The sequence below is a fragment of the Seriola dumerili genome, unplaced genomic scaffold (genome assembly GCF_002260705.1).
Source record: "Seriola dumerili isolate Sdu_G_001 unplaced genomic scaffold, Sdu_1.0 BDQW01001845.1, whole genome shotgun sequence".
Lineage (NCBI taxonomy): Eukaryota > Metazoa > Chordata > Actinopteri > Carangiformes > Carangidae > Seriola > Seriola dumerili.
In genome coordinates, this window is record NW_019176100.1 from 871,070 (window position 1) to 886,339 (window position 15,270).

General features: G+C 45.2%; 1 protein-coding gene across 1 annotated transcript in view; it reads left to right on the top strand.

The window, feature by feature from the left end:
• mast4 (microtubule associated serine/threonine kinase family member 4) overlaps positions 1-14,137 on the top strand; it is a 90,675-nt gene extending 76,538 nt beyond the window's left edge. The window contains exons 17-29 of the mRNA XM_022768818.1: positions 495-627; positions 733-898; positions 2,828-2,929; positions 3,602-3,724; positions 3,983-4,092; positions 4,775-4,896; positions 5,665-5,879; positions 6,782-6,982; positions 7,444-7,670; positions 8,516-8,638; positions 9,122-9,258; positions 10,073-10,257; positions 10,380-14,137. Coding sequence (XP_022624539.1) covers positions 495-627; positions 733-898; positions 2,828-2,929; positions 3,602-3,724; positions 3,983-4,092; positions 4,775-4,896; positions 5,665-5,879; positions 6,782-6,982; positions 7,444-7,670; positions 8,516-8,638; positions 9,122-9,258; positions 10,073-10,257; positions 10,380-14,137 — 5,602 coding nt within the window. The remainder of the gene's footprint in view (positions 1-494; positions 628-732; positions 899-2,827; positions 2,930-3,601; positions 3,725-3,982; positions 4,093-4,774; positions 4,897-5,664; positions 5,880-6,781; positions 6,983-7,443; positions 7,671-8,515; positions 8,639-9,121; positions 9,259-10,072; positions 10,258-10,379) is intronic.
• The last annotated feature ends 1,133 nt before the right edge of the window (positions 14,138-15,270 follow it).

Below are 15,270 nucleotides of genomic sequence, written 5' to 3' on the forward strand. Positions count from 1 at the left end.
AAATCATATTGGTTGGTTTGGTCTTTTCCCCCTGGGCCATGATGAGGTTTTGAGTGAAATACCTCGACAGTGACAGGGATGAGTTGCCGTGAAATTTGGTACAAATCATCCTCAGGAAAAATTCAAATGATTTTGATAAACCCATAATCTTTCATTGAGCGCCATCATCAGGTCAAAATGTGTTTTTTGTCCAGTGCTCTGTTTCATTACATTCCCATCAGCCTCAGCTGTGCTGTGTGTTTAATTAGCAATCATTAGCATGCTAACACGGTAAACGAAGACGATGCACATGACAAACATTTCCCCTGCCAGCAGCATGTCAGGATGCTGATGGTAGCTGTAGACTTATTTACTGCTGATCTCACAAAGTTGCTCTGTCGGTGGAGTTTACGTTTATGCACAGACCTCTAATGCACAAAATGAACACGGCCGCCATGATTTGCTGGTTGTCACGTGGCGTCTTGAGTTCATGGTTTTCCTTCTCTTCCTGGCAGTTTGCTGGTTACATCGATGGGGCACATTAAGCTCACAGACTTTGGGTTGTCCAAAGTTGGGCTGATGAACATGACCACTAACCTGTATGAGGGACACATAGAGAAAGATGCCCGAGAATTCTCTGACAAGCAGGTAAATCTTACTCAACTGTACAGAAGGAAGTCTGACCATTTAAAACCTCATCATGTTTGGAATAAAAATCTGTATTTTTTTATTTATTTATTTTTTTCTGTGTAGGTTTGTGGAACCCCTGAGTACATCGCTCCGGAGGTGATCCTGAGACAAGGTTACGGGAGGCCGGTGGACTGGTGGGCAATGGGCATCATCCTCTATGAGTTCCTCGTGGGCTGCGTGCCTTTTTTTGGAGACACACCAGAGGAGCTGTTCGGACAGGTCATCAGCGGTCAGTGTCTCCTCACTGTCTTTTCTGTGATGATGTTTGTGATATCTGCCGCTCCAACCGACTCTGATAGATCCTCGGTTCAGTTTGCCAACAGATGTCCTTGATAATTTAAGCCAATAAATTCATCTTTTTATTTTCCCCAGCCATCGCATGTAATATTTTAATTACATCAAATTTCACTGAGGAATCTATTGTTTTTTTGCGAGTGTGTCATTTGCAAAACCCATTAACTCCCTAATTCCTCATCTTCTCTGATGTTTGTCTTTAAAGATGAAAATAAACTCTCGTTATTTATTTATTTCTATCAGTTTATCGAATACAGACTTTTACCAGACTTATTTTCTGCTGCTAGAGGTGTTTCTCAGCATCTGGCATGTAGATTCTGTCGAGCACATTTGGGAGAAATTCCCAAACCTCACAGAGATATGAATTAAACATTTGCAGTGACCACATGGAATTAGTTAGTGTGCATATTTCTCAATTTATTGAAGACTGAGATTTCCCTGTGGGCCACTAGAAAAACAGATGGCAGTAAGTGGATTTAGCTTGGCTTTAGACCACAAGTGAAGTTTTAATATTATGATGATGTTACTTCATTCTCTTGTAGTCTCATGGTGACAGCAGTGCAGAGAAAATCTTAATCTTGAAAACAAGAGCTTTTATCTTGTCAGCGGTGCGGCTCAGATGATTTGCGTTCCGTGGTGTTGTTGGATAACAGCCTCCATGTCTGCGCCATGGAAATGAATGGCATGCCGTGACTGATTTGGTATGCTCTCAATCAAACTGTACCAAGCCTCTGAGAGTGACTGTTAATTAAAAGGGCCTGAGCGCACTGAATGCGTGCCACCGTGGCCTCAGGCCGCACATGCATATTCATAGCTCCCCTCCCAAATTTGATTAAAATGGGGGGGACAAACGGTGCACAGAGCAGACAATCAGCATGGCACAGACAGGCTCCCCTTTTCATTGCTTATCTGTGAGGCTTTTCACTAAAAGCTAGAACGCATGTAAATTGTCTCATTCAACATTGTGCTTACATCTTAGTACTAGCCTTGATTTGTCTGACTTTGCTGGAGAAGCTGTTTTGAAAAGAGCACTTCAGAGGAGAGTAGCAGATGTCGGCCGTCACAATTAGGTAAAAGTTGTCTTCAGAAGAGGCCAAAATGTAAAATTTAATCCCGATTCTCATTTTTTGTAATTTCTTACACACATTTATGCTTGTAATGATAATCAAAATGTTTTTATAGTCACTTATCAAACAATGATGCACGTGTAGCTGTGAAGGTGAATTTGCACTCACCCTCACGTTTCCAAAAAGTTTTTCACTACACGACACATTTTGATACAGACATCTGGCGAGCTAACATGTCTTAATGAAATCCAGTGAGAAATGTCAACTAATGACAGTAATAACTCAGACTGCATGACGTGACAGCATGGATTAAGAGCACAGAAGCCTCCCGCCTCCCTCACACAAGTAACATTAGCAAAAAAAAAAAAACCTTTCATTAGCTTCCATGAAATTCCTGCTGTTCCTGCTTGCAAGTTAAAGCGCAGAAGTTCCCTCATTATGATATATTAGACATAAGATATATGTCAGATGGGTTTTGTGTTTTCATATCAGAAGGAAATAGGAAACAGGAAAGGTGTCAGTAAACTCTGTAAGTCTTCACAGTTTAACAAATATTAGCAATATAAATTAAAAAGCCATACACCTGCAGTAACAGTGTGACGGTAACAGTTTCTGTCCAGACCACCACATACAAAAAGATGATACAGATGATTCTTTAGTTGCCGTTCATGCAGTTTATGGCTTCAAAACAACTTCTTACATTGACCTTTCTTGGTTATTGTACTTTGTTTTCTTCTCCTCGCTGATATGTGCAAATGTAACAGCAACCGGTTGCGTGCGTTGTTGTGTGTTTCCAGACGAGATCAACTGGCCCGAGGGAGAGGACGCCCCGCCTCCCGACGCTCAGGAGCTCATCACCTTGCTGCTCAGACAGAACCCTCTGGAACGAATGGGCGCAGGTACAAACACGAAGAGCAAAGAAAATGTGGCACAGCCAGTAACTCTGCCAGGACTCGACAGGCCGCCATAAATTCTCATGTGACCATTAGTGCCACCTCAGCACCGCTCATTATTCCAAGTCACCGGGGAAGAAATTGAGGTCATCCAACAGCAGAGCAGTTTATCCTGTGGCCTAGTCACCACTTCCCTTTGATCAATTGCAATTATTACCTTGCCAGTACATGAATCTAGTTCCATGCATGATCAGGCAGTAAGAGCGTGCAGCTCTGCAGACTGGAAATGTGGCCGTGACCTGGGACAAAAGCTTTTAATCAGAATCGGATGCATGTGGCCAGTTCACTCTGAGGACAGCTGGACCTCCTTGTTCATCTAGATCTCGCCTCGCCATGCTGCCACTCACAAAGGCTCCCGCTATTCCACGAAAGGTCACAGGCAGGAAATTGTACTGCATAATTTATGGTCATGATATGCAGGTTTGGCCTGCAGCCACTAGGGAAAAGGAAAACATAGCGTAAGCGTTTCTTCACCTCCTGCGTTTAACTGACACTGGGTTCAATGTCAATGCCCGAGTGTTTCGTGTATGCGTTTCCTTCACGAGCAGTTTTTACACATTTGTCCTAAAGATTAAATTCAAACTCATGATTCATAATTTGTATTTACACCATCTGCAGGTGGAGCCGCTGAAGTAAAGCAGCATCAGTTTTTCCACAACCTGGATTGGAACGGGCTGCTGAGGCAGAAGGCTGAGTTTATTCCTCAGCTCGAGTCTGAGGATGACACCAGCTATTTCGACAGTGAGTTACCCAACACACTAAAAACAAAAAACATCAAGAGGGGAAACGATTACCCAACATATTCTGAAATAACAATTTATGTCATGTAGTGACTAAAAGCTTGTCAATAAACGGAGTGAAAATGGAGCAAAAAAGCCTGAGGTTCATGGTAGTTATGATCCATTTTCCTCTGCTTAAGTCACCTTGTGGGACTTAAAATAACCTGCAATAAATGAATGCAATTAAAAAAAAATAAAAAAAACTTCCCATCATCCCCAGCTCGCTCTGAGAGATACCATCACCTGGAGACGGAGGAAGAGGATACAAATGATGAAGACTTCAACGTGGAGCTGCGGCAGTTCTCCTCTTGTTCTCACAGATTCTCGAAGGTGTGTCCTTAATCTCCCCTCTCAGACTTTTCTGGTCACCAACATAAAGATGTTGGCGATGTGAATGAGTTGATGCCCTCATCTGTCCTGACACTTTTCTCGTGGGAAAGAAAGCACGAGCTTTAGGTATTTCAAATGGAAATTTGTGTCCACCCACTCCCCCTTTACCCCTACACTATTAAACATAGATTTCGGCTTTGCATATATTTTCCACTTGCAAATCAGATTTTTTTTTTTTTTTTTCCTGGTGAAGTGGAACACGGTACACAATACAGTCATACAAGCTGGGAGTCATTGTTGTGCTGCATTGCAGTATGCTCCCCTCTCACATCAAAACAAAGCATTACAGCGTGTCTCAAAAAGCAGCGGGGCGTCTCAGAGGAAGTGTCGAGCGCTGCTGAACCTTCTCCTCAGCTGCACCTTAACTCCGAACACACGATGAAGTCTGCATTAACACAGGCAGCACCGTGTGTCTGGGCGCCCCCCCACCCCCCAGCTGCAAATGTTAAAAACTCTGCTGTATAAATACAAGCTCACAATTACTATTTTAGCATCTATACAGAATAACTACATATATAAGTGCATGTGAATTTATTCTGAACCTGCCTGACGATGTGTTTCCAAGCACGATGTTGCATTTAACACGTGCACTAAAGCAAATGATTGTTTCGGTGTTTGTCAGGTGTACAGCAGCCTGGATTTGTCTCGTGGGCACCTGGAGGAGAAAGGAGAGACGGAGGAGAAGAAGAGTGAGAGCCCACTGACTGTGGACTCTCTCAGCTGGACGCCAGACTTTGCAGAAATGTATGCTCGCCTCCATCTTTCACTGACACGATCCAGTGTGCAGTAGATATTAAATATGCAGCTGAACGCATAATGACTGGACTCAGATATCACATTAAACACAAGACAAATGGACAAATTTAACGACAGACAGAAATAGCAACAGAAATGAAATTGTTTTTGGTATGCGACTCAACTATCACTTTAAAATCAATACATTAATACACATTAATGTAAAAATACTCCATTACAAGACAGACTTGTATTCAAAGTTCTACTTCAGTTAAAGTACAGAGGTGATTATTAGCAGCGTATACTTAGAGTAAAAGTATTCGTTCTGTGGAATAATAGCATACTATTATACGTGATATAATTTGACTGTTAATACTGATGCAGCATTGGACTTTTGTAAATGGGCGAGTTGGAGCTAATTTTAACTGCTTCATATTGTGGTTCCCAACCTAGGGGTCGGGCCCCTCCTGAGGGTCACCAGATAAAACTGGGATGTTGTGACGTGATTAATGAGGAAAGAAGAAAAAACAAAGTCCTGTTTTCATTAGCTTTTTTGTGAAATAATAGATCATTTGACCTCTTGAGGCTTCAAACTCTTATTTTAATAAAACTGTGTGACAGATTTGTAGGGGAAACGTCCCTTAACTCATAGACTTCTGAAACAGAACCAGGGGTCCTGGCTGGAGTGTATTTTGTCAAGGGACACAAGCCAAAAGCAAGATCATTTTTATTCATTTCGTTCATCTCATGAGAACCTTCTCTGTCTTTTTCATCCAGGCCCTCGTTGTCCCACTCGACAGACACGGACAGTATGAATCAGGGCCCCCGCCCCAGCTTGCTGCCAAAGTTTGCCATCTCAGCTGAGAGCGAAGGAGACGAGACCTCAGGCCTCGGCGACCCCAGCAAGGCCTCCTTCTCCATCGGGGAGCTCCCGCAGGACGAGCCTGACGCCACCACCCCGGGCAGCACCCACAGCGGAGCCACGCTCTCCGGTACGAAATGACAGTGTCTAGAAATACACAGCATACCTCTGTGGTTTGTAATACATGTGCTTGGTTTTTAGATGACAGATCAATAAGTTGTAAGATGCCTGGGAGAATGAAACAGCCAAACAACCATAGCAACAAAACACCGCACAGCTTATTAAGACAATGATTATTTTTTTGAGGACTGCATGTGTTTGCCTATTTTTAACTTATTCTGGGACTAGTACAGATGGCAATGTTTATATCAATAAACTTCAGGTTTCTCTTTGTTGTATTTTGACTATTTTTCAGTCAAGCTTTTTGTTCATTGGAATATTTTACGGGTTTTGATAGCACTCTCATGGTTGCATTGTCAGTCTGAAGCTACAGCCAATAGCTGATTATGTTAGCTTAGCATAAAGACTGCTAACAGGGGTTAACAGCTAGCCTGGCTCTACCTAGCATCCCATCTAAAGCTTGTTAATTAGCTTGTTTTATCTCATTTGTGTGATACATACAAAAACAAAATATTAGCAGGGGTTTATGGGGGATATGTGCTGGATTATTTCTTGGCTTGTAGGAGTGACTTCCTGTTTTGTCGTCACCATGAGGTTGCCAACAAGCAGAGACTTCTGTTGCTGCTCCCAGCCAAGAAAATAGTCCAGCATACAACCCCCCGTTTTGTTAGAGCAGGCTAGCTTCACAGGCTAGATTTCCAGCCTTTGTGCAAAGCTAACCTAACAGGCTTCTGGCTGTAGCTTCGTATTTATCGTTCAGATATGAGAGAGGTATCGATCTTCTCACTCCAAAATGTCAAACTGTTGCTTTAGTAATGGAAAAACTGTTTGTATAATCGATCACTGCCTAGTTGCTGCTTTGTTCAGTACAGTTGTGTGCTTTACTCAATATGCGTCATTTGTAATAATTAGGAAGTTTCTCAGAACATCTGGACCAGTTGACACCCAGAGGTGAAGGGGTGGAGAGTCCCGACAGTACCAGTCAAACCTCCGCGGACCAGGGTGCTCAGACCACCTCACTGCGGCCTGAGAGCGCTGCGGAGAAGACCGGAGCCGTGGCAAAAGTCCCAAAGTCCGTGTCAACTGGTGCCCTTTCCCTCATGATCCCTGGGGGTAAGTCGAAGAACACACAGCGACATGCAGAAAGATGTGCGTACGTTGGCTGAAAAATATGATCGCAGGCGGTTTGTTGAAGTATGTCAGAGCAATAACGCGTCAGGAATCACAATAAGAGCGACAGACTTTGAACAAATAATGTGAAAGAGATGAAAGCACACTATAGGTGTGTGCAAAATTGGCCCAAAGTGACACCTGCTGTGAGTCCCATTTTACAGAGCGGCTGCGAGCGAGTAGCCGAGTACAAGCTGCTGACAAGGAAAGCAAGCAGGCAGGGCAGGAGCAAGAGGTCTTCACTGCTGGGAGAGAGAAAATCCCATTAGTTTCACCCACAGCAGGAGCAGAATGAACCAGACTCATGAGCTTTATAGCATCAGCTCACTACTCACTGCAGGGGCGGTCAAAGTCTGATTGATTGAATGAAAGAAACCTGCTCAGGTCATCTCTTATTTTTCCAGATATCTTCGGGGTGTCTCCGCTGGCCAGCCCTCTATCTCCTTACTCCCTCTCCTCAGACCCTTCCTCCCGAGACTCCTCTCCGAGCCGAGACTCCTCCCTCTGTAACGCCAACCCGCGGCAGCCTGTCGTCATCCACAGCTCCGGGAAGAAGTTCGGCTTCACGCTGAGGGCGATCCGAGTGTACGCTTGTGACAGTGACATCTACACTGTCTATCACATGGTCTGGGTAAGGACCCCCTTCATCCTGTTGGGAGACATACTGGCGTCAGATCAGTAAAGTGTAAAGGTGCTTTCATCCCTGACCTGCTCGAGGCTGTTCAAACGACTTCTGGGGAGTTTAGTTTGGTTCATGGTGTGAATGTGTTTTGGTCCAGACTGAAGAACCAAAGTGACACTAGAATCGTGGGGGTCTTGATCTGCCTCTCATTAGACTCTGGTGCAGTTTGTGTGTGAAAACAAAGACCAACCACAGGAACTTTGTGATAGTATATATGTGTTTTTAAGTTTGAACTCAGTAATGTATGAACTGATGACGTCCGCGCATCATCCTGAAGTGCAGGGTTCAAGTAGAGCTGCAATAATTATTCAATTAAACTAAAAGTAGATCGACATTTTGATAATCGTTTGTCAATTTTCAATCACAGATTCTAAACATTCTCTCATTCAAGGTTCTCAAATTGAATATTTTCATCACTGTGCATCACTGTGTTTTTACTATTTTTTAACTTTTCATAGACTTGAGGATTCATTGGAAAATTGTTTGCAGATTAATGGATGATTAAAATAACATTTAGTTGCATTTATAGCAACAATGCAGTAACTAGCTCTGTTATATTACAGCACAAAATGCCTCTAATCCTCTTAATCTGTTGTTTCCTTAAATAAATATGTAACGGTCGATAAACTGCTGTGAGAGAATTTCATTTATGCAGCACGGATGTTTCCTCGTCTTGGACCAGAACTAAAAAGCAGCAATTCATAACTTTTCCTTTTTTTTCCATGTTCTGGACCGAATGAACAAAACTACAGATGTGAAAACAATAATAAATGTCTCTTGTTTCTGTGAATCAGAATGTAGAAGACGGTGGACCTGCGCATAAAGCAGGACTCAAAGCTGGAGACCTCATCACTCATGTCAACGGAGAACCGGTCCACGGTCTTGTCCACACTGAGGTGGTGGAGCTCCTGATCAAGGTAAATGAGAATGTGTGTTTATCTTGAACCTGCAGCTACTCACTTTTAAATACGACACCTCAGGTGAATAATGACATTCTTCATGGTGCCTGGGAAATGCAATTTAGAATTTAGTGCGGATCAGGTGAATAATTTGCCCAACCTATTAAGTTAAGGACGTGGTGCTCGTACGCTGTCACAATACTGAACAGCTACTGAAGTTTATGTGGTAAACCTGCTGAGTGGAGGTTTCTATATTTCAAATGCTACAAGCCTGAGTGATTGAACAGTTTCTCTTTGGGGGGGGGGGGTTAAAAGTCTAGCTGTGATGTGATTTGATGGAGCTGAGCTGAACATGCAGTACTCCCTATGTAGACTACTGTATAATTTAATAACTCAAATCAAGTAAAATGACAGCTCTCTGAAATGAACAACACATATAAACCACAGTGTTGCTGCCACAAATATCGTCTTGGATTTAAAATGTCCCCTTGTCCTTTTCAGAGCGGGAGCAAAGTGGCCATCTCCACGACCCCCTTTGAGAACACTTCAATAAAAACCGGTCCAGCCAGGAGGAACAGCTACAGGAGCAAGATGGTCAGATGTGCCAAAAAGCCCAAGAAGGAGAAGACGCCAGAGAGGTACAAATCCTCCACAGACACCTGACAGGATTTTATTCTCCACACAGCAGATGTGTGGTTTCAAAACGTACCCACAGGGTGTTGATGTCATCTTGAACGTTATTGAGGACAGTAGGTAACAATAGGTCCTGCTTTCCTCCGTGCGCTCTGCTTCACTGCAGGAAATACACAGAAGATGAGGTTTGTTTGAGAGAGGCGAGTGAGTGATTCCCAGTGTTTGGATGTTACTATGTTTCCTGCCTCTAGGGGGCAGACGGACAACACTGAAGGAATGTTTGGATGTGTGAGTGATCAGTCCACAGGATCAACAGGTTGTTCTGCTTCCAAGAAAGTTACAGGAGAACCTGGAAATGTGCAACATACATAATATAGAAATGCAAAGAACCTGCACTCAAGACCTTTCATGTGACAACAGAATTTACATTTAAACCCTGATTTTCCAGTTTTGAATAATAGAAGTGCATATTATACTAGTAACTGCTAGTAACTAGTTTAAGAATTTATATAAAAAATGACAATAGGTAGTATTTATTTCAAATCTCTTCTATCTATTTCTATGTCTTAGCTAATGATTGATACATGCTTTATTTTATAGTTCTATCCCTAATTATTGTTTTTATATATTTTATTGCCTCTCTTCACCTGTTCACCGTTAGATTCTTTTGCATAATATTGATATATGATGTTTTTATTTTATTTATGCTGTTCTACTCTTTTTATTACGCTCAAGCTCTTTGGTGTTTTCTTTCGTCTGGTTTTATTTTTCTGTGATGAAGTGATTTCTTTTTTCTCTGTGTCACTTTTCTTGGTCCAGGCGACGCTCCCTCTTCAGACGTTTTGCCATGCAGCCCTCTCCTCTCCTGCACACCAGCCGCAGCTTCTCCTCCCTCAACCACTCTCTGTCATCTGGTGAGAGTCTCCCCGGCTCCCCCACCCACAGCCTCTCCCCTCGTTCCCCTACCGCCGCCTTCCGCCCCGCACCAGATTTCACCCAGTCAGGTGGATGTCTAACTTATTCTGGTTCACCTGACTATCATTCATACGTTTTACTGTTTATTTTTCGTTTTATATGTTGTTGCTTAATTACTGATATCCTGTGTTTCTATCCTTTTAACTTCCAGGTGGCAACTCCTCCCAGAGCAGCTCCCCCAGCTCCAGCGCTCCAAACTCCCCCGCAGGTTCAGGCCACATTCGACCCAGCACGCTCCACGGCCTCGGCCCCAAGCTGCCGGGCCAAAGGCTTCGTCAGGGGCGCCGCAAGTCTGCTGGCAGCATTCCCCTCTCCCCTCTGGCTCGCACACCTTCACCCACCCCCCAGCCAACATCCCCTCAGCGCTCACCCTCTCCCCTTCTGAGTGGACACTCTGTTGCCATTTCCAAGACAACCCAAGCCTTCCCAGCCAAGATACATTCCCCGCCCACAATTGTACGCCATATTGTACGCCCCAAAAGTGCTGAGCCGCCTCGATCACCCCTCCTGAAACGAGTCCAGTCTGAAGAGAAGCTGTCCCCCTCTTACACAGGAGATAAGAAGCACCTGTGTCCCAGAAAGCACAGCTTGGAAGTGACCCAGGAAGAGGTGCAGGATGAGGAGCTGAGGCCCGGGGAGCGGGATTACACCGTCCTGCAGAGCGTGGAAGAGGCAGCCTGCGAGCCGCTGGCAATCACCCGTGTGCGGCCTGTTGAGCAGGGCTGTTTAAAGAGGCCCATCAGCCGCAAGATGGGCCGGCAGGAGTCTGTCGAGGAGCTCGACAAGGAAAAACTGAAATCCAAGATGGTCGTGAAGAGACAGGACTGGTCAGAGAGGAGGGAGTCTCTGCAGAAGCAAGATGCCCTGCGGGAATCTGACTCATCCCCCATGTGTGGTGACGACAGGGAGGAAAGTTTTCTGGCGCGAGGCCAAAACAAATCCCAGAGCAGCCCAGAGTGTGGCCCTCTGGAGGCCAAAGCTGCCAGCACCACCCTGAAAGATGTTCTGTATAAGAAACTCACCACACGAGTCTCTGAGGGAATCAGCGAACCGTCTGGTGGCGGCGGTGAAAACGAAGGAGGTCTCCGAGCTCTCTGTTCCATTCACCCAGAGTGGCAGCACACCAGGCAGGGGAAAGACAACATGAAGCCGGACAGATTGGACTTCAAAGCTCCTAACATCGAGTTCACCAGGAAGAGGTTGTCATTCGAAGAGCGAGAAGATTGCATGTGTCGGCTGTCGTCTGGCATCCACGAGAGCCTCCACTTTGGCTCCACCAGGTCTAAGAGCCTCCAGCTGGACACGGCCATGCCTCATGACCACATGAAGGCAGGTCTGGGAAGTGTTCACTCCAGCCCTGAGGGTCTGGCGCCCAAGCTTTTCTCCGGGAGAGGAGAGAGCGCTGTGGAAAAACTGCAGCTCATCTCCTCCGCAGAGTCTCCCCTTCGAAAGACATCATCTGAATACAAACTGGAAGGACGTCATGTGTCCTCTCTCAAACCTCTGGAGGGAACCCTGGACATCGGCCTGCTCTCAGGGCCCAGAGTCTCCAAAACAGAAACTTGTTTATCCAAGATGATGGAGAACACAAGCGACTCTGTTTCCGTGAGTCCTCCAATGTGGCTTCAGAGCCCCACAGAGAGGCAGATAACCATCCCCCAGCTGAAAACTGCAGACAAGCTGAAGAGCCCCCTGACTTGTTCCCCGAGCCCGGAAGCAGTTTCTTCTCTAAATAGTATTGTAGTAAATAACACAAGCACAGAAGTGAAAGTCAGTACAAGTGATGAGAAAACACAGGATAGACTTAGTGACTCATTAAAGCCCCCCATCACCAAAGTGGAGGCCCCATCCTTCACTATTAAACAAGAGAGCAGGACTGGTTTGAAGGGCCCTTCATCTCTGGCTCATGAACACAGAGGCCCTCGTCACAGCTCCCACTTCTCCTGTGGAAAAACACCCTCCATACGGGAAGTCAGCAACGAAGATCAGGAGGATGAGGTGGAGCAGCAGGAAGTCACACCACACACTACATCACAAACCACTGCCAGCCCCAAAACAGTCGTCTCTTTGACTCCACCAAAGCTGGAGGTGGACATAAAAAGTTCGCCCGCACCTCCACGTGTGGAGACTCCGGCTGCGGCTGCCAATGATGCATTACCCGTGTCACTGAAGCAGAGTATAAACTCCGGTGTGGATACAGGTCAGCGTCAGAGCTGCGAGGAGAAACCAGCAACTGCGCAGAGCTCAAAAATGACCTCTGTGTGTAAGTTGAATGTACAGAACAACTCCGCATCTGTACGCGCTCCAGAGAGTGCGCTTTCAAAACAGCCACCGCCGAACATCTGCTCTTCAAATACAGAGCCGCAGGTTTCTGTCGCAAAATCAGCATCTGGTTCTGCACAAAACAATAAATCCTGCAGTTCAAAATCAGACGGTCGGGACTGCGCTGACAGATCTGTTAGTAAGGACAGTGTACAGTCTAACAGGTCAGCTGTGAAAGCGGTCGGTGATGCAGGCAGCTCAGGCTCTAAGAGGGAAATCAACACGTGTCCCACAGCTCCAAAGGTGGAGCTGAAGAAAGATGTTTCTACAGTCAACATGGGCACCTCATTACAAAGTGTCACAGGAGTCACACTGAGCTCAAACAAAAGGGATAACACTGTGTCTGTAGGTAAAATAGAGAGCAGTAGCATATCGGTGCAGAAGAAGGAAGATACCATATCACCAAAGACAAAGAGTAACGGCAACGTGAAAGATTCAGAGCAGCTATCAAAAACTTATCCAGCTGAAAAAGCACAGCACAAATCATCAGACTCAGATCACTGCACCTCTAAAAAAGAAGAAACTGTCATCAATGTGAAAGAAAACACTGTGAAGCAGAAAGGTTCAGCTTCAACGGCTGCAAATGAAAATGTTCTGAGTCCCAAAAGTAAGTCAAAGCCAGACCCACAATCTGTGCCGCACAGCGCCGTGAAGACGGAGAAGGAGGCAAAAGCTCCTGAAGTGAAACCTCACAGCGCAGCTGCTCCTGTCTCAGTAGTGAAGGGAAGTCCAAACTCAAAACAGAGAGACGTGTCTAAAGAATCTGCGCTCTCAACTTCAAACATTCAAGTGACCCATGAGGCTAAACGGAAAGAAGCGGCGTTGCCATCCACTGGAGGCGACGTCAAGCGGGAGGAATCGACGCAGCTGACACATTCTTCCGCTCCTACTGACGTGAAGCAAAGAGAGACCCAGGCCAAAAGCTCTGTAGCAACCACAGCTCACACAGTGAAAGAAAACACTGAGTCAAAGCCGAAATCTCTCTCTCCTAAAACTGTCCCTTCAACTTCAAAGACTTCTGTAGCTCCAGCACCAGTTATTAAACAAAGTCTTGATGCCAAACATAAAGACCCCTCACCCAAAAACCAAGCCCCAGTCGTTAAAGACCATCATGACTCAAAACCAAAAGACATTAACTCACCTCCACGTCAGCTGCAGCAGCTCAGGAAGGAGCCTCTGCCTCCGTCAGGTGTTTCCTCGCAGCCTGATCCTCCACCAGTGCTGCCGAAACCTGCAGTGAAAAAAGAAACGCCCTCGCCAAGCGGTGGAGCCGCCTCAGCCCGGGTCTCCACCTGCGTAGCCCAGGAGACTGTCGTCAAGGTATCCAAGGAAGGCCCCAAACAGGACAGCCACAAGGGCCCAGAGACCAGGATCACCACCCCGGACAAACTGGCGTCCTCCGGCCGGAAGGAGCAGGCTGAGAGGAAGAAGAAAGAAGCGGCTCACGACGTCACATCTGTACAGAAAAACACAAAAAGAGACGCATCGAGAGCGACGCCCGCTGCGCAGAAAGACACTTCAGACAAAGACGGTGGCAGGTGCAAGCAGCAGAAGGAGTCACCACGCAGCTCCAGTAACAAAAAGTAAGGAGGGAAGAGAGAAGAGCAGCTCACATTATCACTTCACAGAATCCAGATGTAATAAAATGTTAGAAATGTTGTGCGAGCATCATCATGCCTTCTTCTTCTTTTTGTTTTTTGGTTTGTTTTTTTTGTTGTTGTTTTTTTTGTTTGAGGACCGGGCAAGCTGTTACATGCTGATAGAGAGGTAGGTGTGTGTGCGTGTGTGTGTGTGCGTGTGTGTGTGTGTTGTGTGCGCGTTTAATAAGATGACATATGACAACACATGTAAATGTTTCTAGGTCTGAATGTAGGCAGCCACATGCTGACGATCTCTGGTGTTTCTCTTAATTCAGTGATTCACTTTTAACTGAATGTTTGTTTGGAGTTTTTGTTTGTGTCGATGGCAGAATGCTTTGTGCAATCAGTGTGTCGGGGGCAATAGGGAGGAGCCTTACAAAGGTCGTGACGTACTGTAGAGTCGGTGCCATAAATGATTTTGAATTGCACTCTTACTTCTAGATTGGAAGGACCTGATGTTGAAGTCTTTTAATGCAGTAGAAAACACACAGTTTTGCTCAGCAATTTAGCAAAATGTTTCTGTTCCGCACGTTTCTGTTTTAGTAGAATCAGATTGGAAACTGGGTTTCGTGCAGAGGGAATCCACTACGTCCTGTGCTTTTCACCTAAAACTTAAAAAAAACAAACACACACACACACACACACACACACACACACACACACACACACAATCATCTGACGGTTCTAGAAATCATAAATTAGTTTAGGGGCCTTAGAATCATGGGAAATAAAACTTGCTGTTCTGAGCAAGATGTGGTGTTTATTCACATTCCTCTGACATCTGTACATATATTTTTGATTTTTATGCAATATAGTGTAAATATGACAACACTGTAAAACTGGGATACATGGGGCTTACATGATTGTCGTTTGTATTATATGTATAGATTTTGCAGTGTCATGTTTGTATGCTCGATATTAAGAGTATCACGTTCTGCTCGATAACTCTGTGGTCTGAAGTAAGCTACTGTGATGTATCTCATCAGCTCATCCTCTTTTTTTGTGACCTTTAACATGTTTTCACATGTTCCAAAATTAACTTGAAGAGAAAGGAAAAGTCACGAGGGGCGGGGTGGGGTG